The sequence below is a fragment of the Leptonychotes weddellii genome, chromosome 6 (genome assembly GCF_054177405.1).
Source record: "Leptonychotes weddellii isolate Sample4059 chromosome 6, ASM5417740v2, whole genome shotgun sequence".
Classification (NCBI taxonomy): domain Eukaryota; kingdom Metazoa; phylum Chordata; class Mammalia; order Carnivora; family Phocidae; genus Leptonychotes; species Leptonychotes weddellii.
Genome location: NC_138374.1, coordinates 34,366,141 through 34,380,504, shown reverse-complemented (window position 1 = coordinate 34,380,504; position 14,364 = coordinate 34,366,141). Strand labels below are relative to the sequence as shown.

General features: G+C 42.8%; 2 protein-coding genes and 1 long non-coding RNA gene across 3 annotated transcripts in view; 1 reads left to right on the top strand and 2 right to left on the bottom strand.

The window, feature by feature from the left end:
• LOC145722177 (uncharacterized) overlaps nt 1-14,364 on the bottom strand; it is a 423,749-nt gene that overhangs the window by 319,801 nt on the left and 89,584 nt on the right. The gene's annotated exons all lie outside the window — the stretch shown is intronic.
• The window catches only part of ZNF485 (zinc finger protein 485), a 98,118-nt gene that overhangs the window by 12,860 nt on the left and 70,894 nt on the right, over nt 1-14,364 (bottom strand). The window contains exons 6-8 of the mRNA XM_081823896.1: nt 3,766-3,900; nt 1,125-1,287; nt 710-998 (exon numbers count right to left, since the gene is read on the bottom strand). The gene's annotated coding sequence lies outside the window, so the exon portion shown is untranslated. The remainder of the gene's footprint in view (nt 1-709; nt 999-1,124; nt 1,288-3,765; nt 3,901-14,364) is intronic.
• Nucleotides 12,234-14,364, top strand: part of ZNF239 (zinc finger protein 239) — a 19,482-nt gene continuing 17,351 nt past the window's right edge. The window contains 2 exon segments of the mRNA XM_031039036.2: nt 12,234-12,607; nt 13,499-13,539. Of these exon segments, the coding sequence (XP_030894896.2) occupies nt 12,516-12,607; nt 13,499-13,539 (133 nt within the window). The 5' untranslated portion in view covers nt 12,234-12,515.

Here is a 14,364-nt window from a genome sequence, read left to right as displayed (position 1 = left end):
CCCCTGATATCTAACCAAATTCCTATTCTGCCCTCCCCCTATCTTGATACCTAACCAATTTCTTCATAGTCCTTTTCCATTTATTCCCTCACCCTGTCAGTTGGCTATAAATCCCCACTTGTCCCTCTTGTACTGGGAGTTACAAACTCTCTTCCATATTGCAATGCAATAAAGTCTTGAATAGTCTTCTTTGCAAGTTTCAAAAGGTGTCAGTATAATTTCTCTTTAACACAGTGAACCAAACAAATAATGTCTGTCCCCTCAAAGATTTTACATTCAAATGGACATTTGGAAGAGAGAGATTCAACAAAATCAGGGTAAAGAAGTGAGAAGAGGATTCTTATTTAATCTAGAGCTGTAAGGACTGGCCCCTTTGATAAGAGATCATATGTGCAGAAGTCTTTAGGAAGTGAGGTAACAAAAAGGGGTGTATCTGTGGGAAGTTAGTTTCAGGCAAATAAAACAGCAGATGCAAAGCCCCTACAGAGTGTACTCGGTTTATTTGAGGAACAGTACAATGTCAAGGGGTTAGAACACCAAAGACAGATAAAGGCTAGATCATGTTTGTGATGATTAATTTTACATGTCAACTTGATTGGGCTAAGGGACACCCAGACAGCTGGTAAAACATTAATTCTGGATGTGTCTGTGAGAATGTTTCCAGAAAACATTACCATTTGCATCAGTAGACTGAGTAAAGAAGATCTACCTTTACCAATATGGACAGGCATCATCCAATCCATTGAGAGTCCAGTTGAACAAAAATGTGGAGGAAGGATGAATTCTCTCTCTTTCTTCTTGAGCTGAGACATCCATCTTCTCTTGTCCTCAGACATCGGAGCTTCTGGTTCTTAGGCCTTCAGATTCTGGGACTTCCTCCAGCACACCACCCCTCCCTTCTCAGGCCTTCAGCCATTGGCTCCCCTGGTTCTCAGGCCTTCTGACACAGACTGAATTATACCTGCTTGCAGATGGCAGATCATGGGACTTCTCAGCCTCTATAAACAAATGAGCCAATTAATTAATTAATTAATTACACATATACTATCATTCTGTTTCTCTGGAAGACCATGACTAATACAATATTGGTCCATTTAGTCCACTGCAAGGACACTGGCTCTTACTTTGAATGAGATAAGAAGCCATCAGAATGTGGGGAATTACAATCCTCATTCATTGTTGGTGGAATGATAAAATGGTGTGGCCACTTTGGAAAACAGTTTGGCAGTTCCTCAAAACTTTAAACATGGAGTTATCATATCACTCGGTGATACCATTCCCAGGTACCTACCAAAGAGAAATGAGAAATACATCTACACAAAAACTTGTACATAAGAGTGCATACCAGTGTTGCTCATAAGAGTCAAAAGTCCATCAACTGGCAAATGAATAAAAAAGTATGGTATATCCAAACAGTGGGATATTTGGCAATAAAAGGAAAGTATTGATATATGCTACATAATTGATAAACTTTGAAAACAATACTAAGCAAAAAAAAGATAGTCAAAGTCGTTAAGCGTCTGCCTTCGGCTCAGGTCATGGTCCAGGGTCCTGGGATTGAGCCCCACATCAGGCTCCCTGCTCCAAGAAAAGCCTGCTTCTCCCTCTCCCACTCCCCCTGCTTGTGTTCCTTCTCTTGCTTTGTCTCTCTCTGTCAAATAAATAAATAAAATCTTAAAAAAAAAATCTATAGCAACTAGCAACAATTCACAATAACTAGCCCAGGAAGCCAGCCTGCTTGTAGACTGACTTGTAAGAAATCAAAACATCATCTCTAGCCATCAGCCCAAGCAGCCAAACTATTAACCAGCCCCTAAGAGTCAGACGTTAATAACTGACAGTATCCCTTAGTTTTGTCCCCACTTCCAATCAGAGAATGCCAAATATACTCCCCTAACCAACCATATAGGACGCCCTCTTCTACTTAGCTACCTCCAGTTTCCCTTCCCAATTGCCTGCAATCAGGGCATACCCAAAGCCTTCCGTTTTTTCCGCTCTGAAGCTTTACCACTCCACTGCCTTTGAGTCTCTGCCAAAATGCAAGGGATAGTAGCTACCTTGCTACAGCATGCTTTGAATAAATAGCCTTTGCTTATTCCCATTTGGTTAGTCTTCATTTTTTCCACAAATTCTTTTATATCTAATATCCAGTCCAAATCTGAATATCTCTAAGTGTCCCATAGATTTCTTTTACACCTAATTTGTTTGACTCAAAGGGGAACGCTTCAATCAGGCCTGGACCCTCTTTGGAAGTTTCTTGCTCCCTGGCAGACAAGTTGTCCGAGGCCTACACTATGCTTTGCCACAAACCAGCCACTTCTCCAAAGAGCCCTGGCTTTTTCAGTTTCCTGCCATCTTTTGGATTTACCTACAAACTGGAGCTTGTGAAGGAGCCTATGGAGCCTTAGCCCAGTTTCAACGGTGTTCTCAGCTTCCTGCTGAGGAGTCCACTCAGAGTGGAGTTCTCTTCTTTGGGGACTGTGTTATGTGGTGGTAGTTTCTGTGTTCTGGGTTCCAGGATTCTCACTATTTTGGAACAGCTGCTGAAGCCCCATGGTGCTTTGACCTCACCTCTTCTGGTTGTGGGGGTACCCTGACTTTGGCTTTGTTGAAGATACTGTCCAGTGGGATGTTTCTCCTGCTATCCTAGGGACTCAGTCCATTTTTATGAGTGACTTGGAGAAATTCAAAAACTCTGCTGCTCCTGTTTCTCCCTCTCCCTGCACTGTTTCCCCCTGTTTGTGTGCTCACTCTCTCTCTCTGTCAAATAAATAAATAAAATCTTAAAAAAAAAAATTTTTTTTAAGGGGCGCCTGGGTGGCTCAGTCAGTTAAACATCTGCCTTCAGCTCAGGTCATGATCCCAGGGTCCTGGGATCAAGCCCCGCATCGAGCTCTCTGCTCGGCAGAGAGCCTGTTTCTCCCTCTCCCTCTGCTGTTCCCCCTGCTTGTGTGCTCTCAAATAAATAAATAAAATCTTTAAAAAATTAATTAAAAAAAAAACTCTGCTGCTATAAGGATCTCACCCTGCTTCTCATTTTTTTTTAACAGATGAGGAAGGTTTAGAGAGGCCAAATAATGTGGCCTCGGTGTGTTCACATACAAAAAAGTTAATAATCTCTGCTCCCCTACTTCCCAGGACTGTTGTGAGAAATAAATGAGATAAAAGAAATGAAAAGTCAGAGATACAAGGACACAACAGGGCACAAAGGCAGACATTCCTGGAGCAGGTCAAACATCCTCCCACAGCTCCTCTGTCTCCAAGGGCATGCTGCTAGCAACCGCCACCCCCTAAATGTCAAAACAGGTAAATTAACTTTTACAAGGCACTGTGATGCAGGCCTTCCGCGCCTTATTTCCTGCAGTTCTCATGACAGCCTGAGAGGGGCAGCTTTCACAAGCCTCATTTTACAGAGGAGGAAATCAGCACTTAGTGACATTGATAAACCTGGCCATGGTGTCTTGTTTTCTAGTAGCGGAGCCTGTATTTACACCCAAGCAATCTCACTCCACGGCCCCTGCTTTAGCAATCTCATTCCACGGCCCCTGCCTTAGCAATCTCATTCCACCACTCCTGCCTTTAGCGGCTCTTGGTGCCTGAAGCGGAGAAGGTGTGGGTTTTCATGGAAGATGAGGGAAAGGCAGAGGACAGAGAAGGTGAGCCAGGAGGAGCTGGTAATTGAGCTGTTGAGAAGCTCTGTGCAGCTATTCTCAGTATCCTCTTTCTCTGAGGTAGGTGGCTAAGCCGAAGGCCGGGCTAGCTTACCAGATTGTAATTACCCACTTAGAGTCTTTTAAGGCATTCTTGGAAACATGTCACTCTTCTAGGGTTTCCAGATAAAATACAGGATGCCCAGCAACATTTGAATTTCAGACAAACATTACAAGGGACACACATCTCCTAAAAAAAAAAAAAAAAAAAGTCATTCGTTGTGTATCTGAAATTCTAATTGAGCTTGGCATTTTCATTTTCATCTAATTGAACTGGACATTTTCATTTGCTAAATCCGGCAACCCAACCCTGCCCGCTCCACACAGATCTTTTTTCTTTTACATTTCTATCATCCTAATACAACATCTAAATGGAACCTTTTTTTGGTTTTAAAGATTTCTAGATCTTTAGGGATACTCTATGATACATTTAACCTTGGATTGGGGTATGCTCCTTAAGTTAGCTACTCATTAGTATCCCTTAGTTGGTTGTGCCCGGTATCTTAGAGAAAGTCAACAGATACAGTCTGAAGAAAGGTGGGAAGTACAGCAACAACAATCAGGATGGAGAGGCTGATGGGGGAGAAGAGAGGATTCATAAAGCTGAAAACCGCTAAAACCCTCCCTCCCAGTGCTGGTGGAGCCATGTGGAGAAACAGCATTTTATGTGATGAGGTACATAGAATATAGTCGCTGAACGCTTCTGAATGAGTGAGTGCAGGAATCATGCTGAGGTGCATCTAGCAGCGTGTACACTATAATGATGAGTTTCCACAGCCCTGGGGCCATCTCCCCCTCCCCCCTCCCCCCTTAGGAGGCAGCACCAAGAGCCCTTTATTACTGGGCAGGATTAACTTCCCTCCTTGCCCCTCCCTGCTTGCCTGGAGGCACTCGACCAATTCGCTTCTTTCTCTGGGCCTTGATTCCCAGTCTGAAAAGAGGGCTGGATGAGACCCCCCCTCATCACCCTCTTCATTTCTATGATTATACATCATTTGAGCATACCCTGGGGACAGTTTGGGAAACAGACGTGGAGACATTCTTAGAACTCACAGGGATCTGGACAGAGGGAGCTCTGTGATCCCCTGCTCCAGTCAGGAGCCAGCCTGGCTGGGGAAAGGGCTCAAATCCACATGGAAGCCCTGACCTCCCTTTTCCAGCTCCAACAGTGATTTCTCCGGCTTTCCTAGTAGTCCACTGTGACCGGACCTGCATCTGCCACCATCTTAATTGGCCTGCTATTTCTTTTTTTTTTTTTATTCTTATGTTAATCCCCATACATTACATCATTAGTTCTAGATGAAGTGTTCCATGATTCATTGTTTGTGCATAACACCCAGTGCTCCATGCAGAACGTGCCCTCCTCAATACCCACCACCATGGCCTGCTATTTCTATGTTAGATTGATTCCCCCAGCAGGCTGGACTGGGAGGCAGAGCCCAAGGGGTCCAACAAAAGTTCCTTTCTTCATCTCTGTTCTGGCCTGTTGCATCTCTGATCCCCTGAAAAGATGAGGTGACAGGTAAATGTGCTATAGTGAAAGTGCTTCCAATGCAATACCTAAGGTAATGAGTTTCAATCCTGACTCTGCCATTTACCAACAGCAGAATCTTGCGCAAGTCATGGCCCCTTTCTCTCTCATCCTCTGTGCCTTCAATTTAAGACAAGTGAGGAATAACCCCTATTCCCCAGTGCTTTAACAGGCAAGGATGAACGTTGGGCCCTAAGCCCAGTACAGGGCATCCAGGAGGAAATCTGTAAATCGAAGTCCCTCCACCTTTCTTTCTGTGTGTCTCCCAAGGGCTTTCCAGCTGAGGCCTAAAGACTGAGGTGCTCCCTGGCTGGTGCTCCTCCAGGTCCCAAGACCACAACAGGCAGAAAATGTAGACCCCAGATGGAGACCTCACAAGCTTCCTCCCAGAGCACCTGGCTCTCGCAACATGGAGTGCATCCTGGAAAGGAGGGCTTAGCAGGGCCTCAATGGCCTCGGGGGCCACATCATTACTGCCTTTCTCTGGGGTCCAGGTTGGAATCAGCTAAGGAGAGATGGCAAAAGGGTACTGGATAGGGGTGGGGCAAGACTAAAATAAGATAGAGGGAAAAAAGCACTGTTAGATCATCCACACAGCAGATCATTTACCTTGGAAAACAGATACAAACATTCCTATAAGCCTCAGTCCCGCTATTTAGGCAAAAGGCTCCTTACCATACTGTGAGTCCCCCAAATAGGGCTCAAGAAGGAATACTACTAACAACTCTACATTCATAAATGTGACAACTTGGAAGCAATGAACCTATTCCCTGAAAACCATAACCTACCCCGCCCAAAAATAGACAATCTGAATAGTTATAGAACTATTAAAGAAACTGAACTTGTAATTTAAGATAAAATCTCCAGGTTTACATTGTTTCACTGGAGAATTCTATCAAACATTTTTTTTTTTAAGATTTTATTTATTTATTTGACAGAGAGATAGAGAGAGAGCACAAGTAGGAAAAGAAGCAGGCAGATGGAGAGGGAGAAGCAGGCTCCCCGCAGAGCAGGGAGCCCGATGCGGGACTCGATCCCAGGACCCTGGGATCATGACCTGAGCCGAAGGCAGCCGCTTAACCGACTGAGCCACCCAGGCGCCCCTATCAAACATTTAAAGAAGAACTAACATAAAATTTTATACTATCTATTCCAAAAAATAAGAGGAAACATTTCCCAGCTTATTTTATGAGGCCATCATTACTCTGATAACCCAAATCAGGGTGAATCAAAACAAAACAAAACAAAACAAAAACTACAGAGCAATATCTCATTAATTTAGATGTAAAAATCCTCAAGAAAATATTATCAAATCAAATCCAGCAATGTATAAAAAGGATTATATACCTCAGCCAAGTGGAATTTATTCCACATATGCAGCCAATATTGGTTCAATATTTGAAAACCCATTAGTATAATCTACCATATCAATACTAAAGAAGAAAAACACTAAGATCATTAAATTGATATAAGAAAAAGCATTTCAGGGGCACCTGGGTGGCTCAATCAGTTAAACATCTGCCTTTGCCTCAGGTCATGATCCAGAGTCCTGGGATTGAGCTCCCCATCCCTCCAGCTCCCTGCTCAGCGGGGAGTCTGCTTCTTCCTCTCCCTCTGCCCCTCCCCCCACTCATGCATGCACATGCAGACTCTCTCTCTCTCAAATAAAGAAAATCTTTTTTAAAAAAAAGGAAAGAAAAAGAAAAGGCATTTCATAAAATCCAACAACTATTCATGATAACAACACTCAGCAAACTATGAATAGAAAGGAATTCCTCAAATTGATAAAGACCTAAAGTAACACCAAACTTAATGTTAAGATCAAACGCCTTCTCCCTAAGACAGTAACAAACAAGGATGTCTGCTCTCATCATCTTATGCATCATAGTACCGGAAATGCTAGCTAGTGCAATAGGTCAGAAAAAACATAAAGGGGATACAGATTGGAAATACAGAAGGAAAATGATCTCTAATTATAGATGATTATTATTCTCTATGTGAACAATGTCAAAAAAGCATTTAAAAAAGAAAGCCCTCCGATAACCACTAAGTTCAGCAAGATCACTGGGTCCAAGATCAACATAAAAATTAATCAATTTTCTATATACTAAATAATAAACATGTGAAAACTGAAAATAAAAAACAATATCATTTATGATCTTTCCTAAGAAAATTACTTAAGTATGTACTTAACAAAACATCTACAGAATCTATATCCTGAAAATTACAAAATCTAAGACACTGCCATTAGAAGAAACTAGGTGAAGGATACAGGGACCTCCATTTTTTCCAACTTCCTGTGAATCTATAATTATTTCAAAATAAAAAGTTTTTAAAATATATGAACTGAAAAAAATTTGAGAATAATAATGTACTCTCTCATGGACAATAATGGGTGAGAGTGTAAGCACATGCTGTGTATGAATATGGTTGTGTGGGAACATGCTTGTGAAGGGGTACAGATTGTATTTATGTATATAGTTTGTGTGAATGAGTATGGGGTATATGTTTGTAGGCAGGTTGATCACTGTCAGCAGAATGCCATTCAGCATACATCCCAAGGTCTCAGCACCACCCTGGGAGGAAATTCTCCAGGGATCATTCTCCAGGGATTCTAAACTGTGCAGAACACAACGTGAATATTTTTGTCCCCATAACAACCCCTGCTGAGGCCTCTCAACTCATCCCTACAAACACCTCCTGACATTTTCTAAGAACAATGCACCACATTTCAGTGATAATTATCTTCAACCATATAGAACCCTGGAAAGTTCCTGGAACAGTTTAACCCCTTTTGCCTTCCTGGCGGTTTCCTTGAAAAGGGCTGTGATTACTGGGTCCCTTTCATAAATGAGAAAACCAAGTCTTGAAGGGGAAAATTACATGGAAACACAGGATAATTATAAAGGGAGTCAACTGTGAAAAACATGTGCTTTGGAATATTTTTTAAAAACCCAAAATCTGGATTTGAATCCATACTCTACCCTTATTATGAGATTGGAAAACATATTATGAGACACTAAATATGCTTCTTGAAACTTTTAAAATGTAAAACCTGTAAAATGGGGTCACACTACCTACCTCTCAGTAAAGTGTATGGAAAAAATACGTAAGATAAAGGTATGGTATTTGGCATATATATGCTAATATTTGCTTAATTTGTTAAAAGACATAGACAGAACCAGGATTTTCTCTGGTATCTGGGCAGGCTGCCATTCTTGTCTTTCCTCTTCCTCACCACATTAAGAACATGTTCTTCCAAGTGGGCCTTTTCCTGTTCCAAGCAATCAGCAGAATCTGAGAACAACTGTTGCCCTGTTAGTCAGGATATAAGTCTCAGGTCTGTCCCCATATCCTTCTGTTAACCATCTGACCCTACCTCTCTCCCTAGAACTTTAGGCTAGACTTCTAGATGGTTCCATCCACACCAATCCTACCCCGGGGGCGGATTTTTAGAGGAAAAAAAGCACTGCCCTGACAAGAGGCAATATCTTGGCTTAACAGGATTTGCCAATAACAAGTTGAGTGACTTCAGGAAAATTCCATTTTGTCTTAGTTTTCTACATCTATAAAATGGTGATAGTGTCAGAAAGATAAAGTTCTTCATTGCACATTATAAAAGTCAAAATAATCCAGGTAACATATAGTCTTAGGTTCTTGGAAAGTAGGAATCAGAGTCATAAATGATACATTTCAATGCTCTAATTGGTTTTTATATGAAAGCACAATAGATGGTTTACATACTCCAAATAGCATTACTTCCAACTGCAGGCCTTTCTCAGATGGCTGCCATGTTCTTTACAGGATTGGAGATCAGCTTTTGCTGTTGAAGTAATATTTGAGAACCTCTGGATGGACAGAAAAAAAGTTCAGCACTTTGGTAGGTGATGTCAGAAATCCTGTGGACAGCAGATTCATGGGCTAGCATCTATAGAGAGTCCATCTAAAGTCCATTTTGATAACTGCAAGTTGACTATATAATATAAACTCTGTAAAATTTGTTGACATTTTATCATTTTTAATAGGATTTTTGTGACTTTTTCATGTTTTTTAAAAAAACAGTTATTTTCTGCTTTGGAGGTCTACTATTCTATATTTACCTACTAAATCAGGCTTAACTGTATTTTTCTGATTTTCCATATCCCAAGCAGATTTTTGCTAGCTTGATTTTTTTTTTTCTGTAAGAGGTGTGTCAAAATACCCAAGGTTTATAGTAATTTGTCAATTTCTCCCATTCTAAACATTTTTCATTTATAGATTTTGAACACAGGATATTGAAATCTAATGGTGACTTTTCCATTAGATTGGTGGGGAAAAACACCTAATTGCAGTGGATTCAAGAGAATGGGAATTGGAAACATCTCTTAAAGACAATTTTTTAAGGAGTTTTGCAATAAAGAGAATCAGAGAAATGGGGTAGTAGCTTGAGAAATGGGATGAAGGACAAAGGGATATTTTATAGAAGATACTACAGCATATTCATTAGTATGTTGATGATTCGGTATGGAATGAAAAACTGGTAATACAGAAGAGAGAGAAGAATGCCCTCATGTGTGAGAAAGGGGATACAATTCAGGGTGCAAATGGAGAGTCGTCTTAAATAGGAACTGAGGCTGTTCATTCAGAATGGGAAGTAGAGCATACAGATTCCAGTGGAGAAAGGTGGGCAGGTGGACTTGTAGGACAGTATAGTTCTCTTAGTTCTCTTTTCTCATAGAAAGCAAAGTCATCAGCTGTGAGTGAAATGGGAGAAAGAGTTGTCAGAGGCTTGAAGAGTGAGGAGAAGCTGTGAAATTGTTAAAAGAATGTATGGACTAAGCAAATGTAGTAGGATAGCTGGGCAGCATTAAAGGCCCACTTGACCTTAGTGGTCATAAATTGAAAGTGAGACCAATCATCATGGCCATGTGTTTCTCTCAGGCCACATCTACTACACAAGTGCAAGCACAGAACAGGCAGAGAATTGGATTCAACCAGGTTTGGTGTTTTATCGGCAGAATATAACCAAGTGAGACATGGGCAAGAGAGTTGACAGTATATGCAAAGGACTAACCATAGTGATGAGCCATGGCCTCTAAATTGGATGAGGAGGTAACTGAGAACATCAGAAAGTGAGAGTCAGGGCAAGGGTGACAGAATCAATGGATCAGGGAATATTTGGGAGAGCACTAGGGCCCTGATACTTTGTGTTCCCCAGACAAAAGGTAGGAAAGCAACTCAGAGGAGGAGCCTCTCCAAACATGGTAGGTCACCCAAATGTGTCCCTGTCCTAATCCGAAGAAACTGAATGTTACCTCATACAGCAAAAGGGACTTTGTGAATGTGATTAAAGATCATGATGTAGGGAAATTATCCTGGATTATCCAGGTGGGCCTGATTTAAGTCCTCACATCAGTCCATAGAAGAACACAAGAAGACTCAGTACAAGAGAAGGTAATGTGATGACAGAAGCAGAGATTGGAGTCAAGCACTTTGAAGATGGAAGTAGAAGCCACAGCCAAGGAATAGAGGCTATCAAATGTACTTTGAGAAAGACAAGGAAACAAATCCTTCTCTAAGCCTGCAGAAGGAACCGGCTGCTCTGATGCCTTGACTTTAGCCCAGTGAAACTGATTTCAGACTTCTGACCTCCAGAACTGTAGGAAAAGAAATTTGTGGGGTTTTTTTGTTTTTTGTTTTGTTTTGTTTTTTGTCACTAGGTTTGTGGTAATTTATTACAGCAGCATTTGGAAGCTAATACACTAACGAAGGGGGAAGATACAGAGGAGAGGTCCAGGCAACAGTTAACTCCCAAAATAAATCTGAAGGGAAGGTCCTGGGGAGAGTTGGGAGTGGCCTTGTGCCCCTCAGGAAGGGGTGAAGGTAATGAAGGAGCAGCCTGGGAGAATTTTGTTGCTCTCCCCTTGAAGGCTGTAATAATTAAAAGGGTCTCAAGGGGGCAGGGTTTGTTTCTCTGGTAAATTTATTGTTTTTTTTTTTAAGATTTTATTTATTTATTTGACAGAGAGAGAGAGAACAAGGAGGCAGAGAAGCAGGCAGAGGGAGAGGGAGAAGCAGGCTCTCTTCTAAGCAGGGAGCCCGATGCCGAGCTCCAATCCCAGGATCCTGGGATCATGACCTGAGCTGAAGGCAGAGGCTTAACCAACTGAAGCCACCCAGGCGCCCCTTCTCTGGTAAATTTATGATACACAGTAAGTACTATTGTATTTTTAAAAGCAAACTGTAGGCCCATATATATGGCATGACCCCATGTTGTTTAAAAAGTATGTGTGTGCATAAATAGTTGCCTGTGTACATTTAAGAAAGAGTTCTGAATGTCGCGAGACTGATTACTTCATCTCAGTATCTTTGCTCCAATAACCCCTATTTAAAACTGCAAAGCAGCGGTGCCTGGGTGGCTCAGTCGGTTAACTGTCTGCCTCCGGCTCAGGTCATGATCCCAGGGTCCTGGGATGGAATCCCAGATCAGGCTCTCTGCTCAGTGGGAAGCCTGCTTCTCCCTCTGCCTGCTGCTCCTCCTGCTTGTGCTCTAATAAATAAAATCTTAAAAAAATAAAACTGCAAAGCATATCTCAACACACACCAACACCCCTTAATCCTCCAACTCGGCTGTAACACATATCACTTTATAACACACTATACCATTTATGTATAAACAAGTATTGCTTCTTTGTCCCACTAAAATTTAATATCCAGGGCGCCCGGGTGGCTCAGTCGTTAAGCGTCTGCCTTCGGCTCAGGTCATGATCCCAGAGTCCTGGGATCCAGCCCGAATCGGGCTCCCTGCTCAGCAGGAAGCTTGCTTCTCCCTCTCCCTCTCCCCCTGCTTGTGTTCCCTCTCTCGCTGTGTCTCTGTCAAATAAATAAAATCTTAAAAATAAATAAATAAATAAATAAAAATTTAATATCCACAGTGATTTTTAAGTTCCTGGAACATAGCAGGCCCTCATGTTTGCCAAATGCATGAACTCTGGAGCCGAACTGGTGATGCTGAGTAGCATATATTCGTTTAAGGCAAAGACAAAATTAGAGCTGATATTTACGTTCTTTTCACGCCAGTAGGACTTCAGCAAAATAAAAAACCCTTTAATGAGTATTCCTAAAATAATTCTTACGCGTTTGTTTAACAACAGCAACAAAAAAAAGTAAGGGAACTTGAACAAATTAGCCTCTAACCTCAAAGAACAGCGAACAAGCAGACGCCAGCGTAAAGCAACAACCCTCGGCGTCACAGCCCGCCAAGCCCGGACCAGCGCCGGAAGCGTGCGTCGGAAATGGGCGTGGCCATCCCCCAGCTTTCTGGGACTTGTAGTTCCGAGCCCGTAGGAGCGGGTGCGGGTCAGTGTCGGGAGTCCTGCTTTTCCAGGTATCGTATTCCACGTGGGAGGTGAGACGCGCGGGACAGGAGAGCCAGCGCCGCGGGCAGGGAGGCGTCTGGTGGTTGGGATGTGGGAGTGCCTCGGGGGAGGTGCAGGGCCGCTGAGATCCGGAAACCTGGTTGGGCTGCAGTGGGAGGGCGCGCGACCTGCAGGAGGTGCGGCCCGGGGTCGCACGTGCGTCCGAGCGTCGCGACCGCCGCTCTGTCCGCCGGACCTGACTGTGATCACCTGAGTCTAAGCGCCCCCAGCGCAGAAGTGGCTGCGGCTCCGAGGGATCCATCCTTCGCCCGGCTGAGCTCTGGCTTTGGCCGGCCTGGAGGCTTCGTAGTTGGTCGCACCGGCCATTTCTGTGCCGGTGACTGGCCTTATTCCACGGTTTTCGGTGGACGTTAGGCGACCTAGAGGGGCCTCTTTGAGGGACCGAGGTTTCTGTCCCCACAACACTGTCCTCCCACCCCAGAAATGAGGCAGGTCAGGGAAGGCACCTCAGGGAGTCGAAATCCATTCTGAGGCAAAGCATCCAAGCTGAGAGCTCCTACTGGTCTTTCTCGAACTTTAGGGCAGAAATCAGAAACCCTGAGGAAATTGACACATCTTAGTGTTGCTGGGGGCAGCGGAATTTATTCACCCTCATGAGTCTGGCGGGGAGGCTTGGACTGTTTAATCCAAAACCCTGTGGAGAGAGGCGAGGAAGGTGCAGCCTGGGGGAGACTAGGAAGGCATCTCAGGAGAGCGTGTGAAGGGTTGACTGAAAAGGGGTTAGTAGCAGGAGCAGAGTAACTTTTTTCCTACAGTCTTGCTGGACTGGCTACTCTGTATCCTGCAAGGTGGACTTGATATTCATGGCTTTTTCTCTTTCTCTAACTCTACTTTTCCAGGATTCTGTCCTTCCTGAGAGGAGGAAATGACCAAGTTCCAGGTGAGTTGGGGTTTCTTCTCTGAAAATGCCATCTCTTTGAGAATGAACATAACCTTTCTTGCTTGGAACAAAGGAAGAACATCAGCATTAATTGACACCTATCTGGTGTCAGGTCCTGTGTTTGTTCTGTACTTTATTTTTATTGTCAGACTTCAGTGTGAGACATACATTTTATAAATATGGGTGTAAGAACATTAATATACTGAGGACATGTAGCTATCAAATGATGTGGCCAGAGTCTGCACATGTGGCTGCTTACTTTAAATTCCACATCATTTTTACTGAACCACCCTCCCTCTATGAACTTGGACCACTCCCCAAAGCACTCAGCTATTCTATTGAAAGACTCCACACAGCATCTTTGCCTGGTTCTCTCTCAAAGTCACCCTTTTCCTGCCAAGACATTTCACTCATATTAAAAGTTATTCAGTTATCACATGCTCTGGCCAGTGTTCAGTAGTCTCAGGAAAACAAACAGAATTATAAATTATGGTGCTTTTCTTCATGAGCAGATTCCATGTATGAAAAAAATAAAATACACATATTAACAATAACCATTTATTAAACATTAAAAAAATTTGTTAAATGCCAGCACAGTAGTTACCAAATCAGTCCCAGAAATGCTTCTTAACCAAGATATTCATCAGAGTTATCTGTGGTGTTTTTTAAGAATTAAGAGTCGTAGGCACTTCCCCCAACCCCAAACCTACTAAAAGAATTTCACTTTTTTTTAATCCCATTGGCCTTTGTACACCCAACGATTTGTTGGATTTATTGTGAGATATTTCTCTACATACTCGATGTGAGCATCATTAAGGTAGGTAA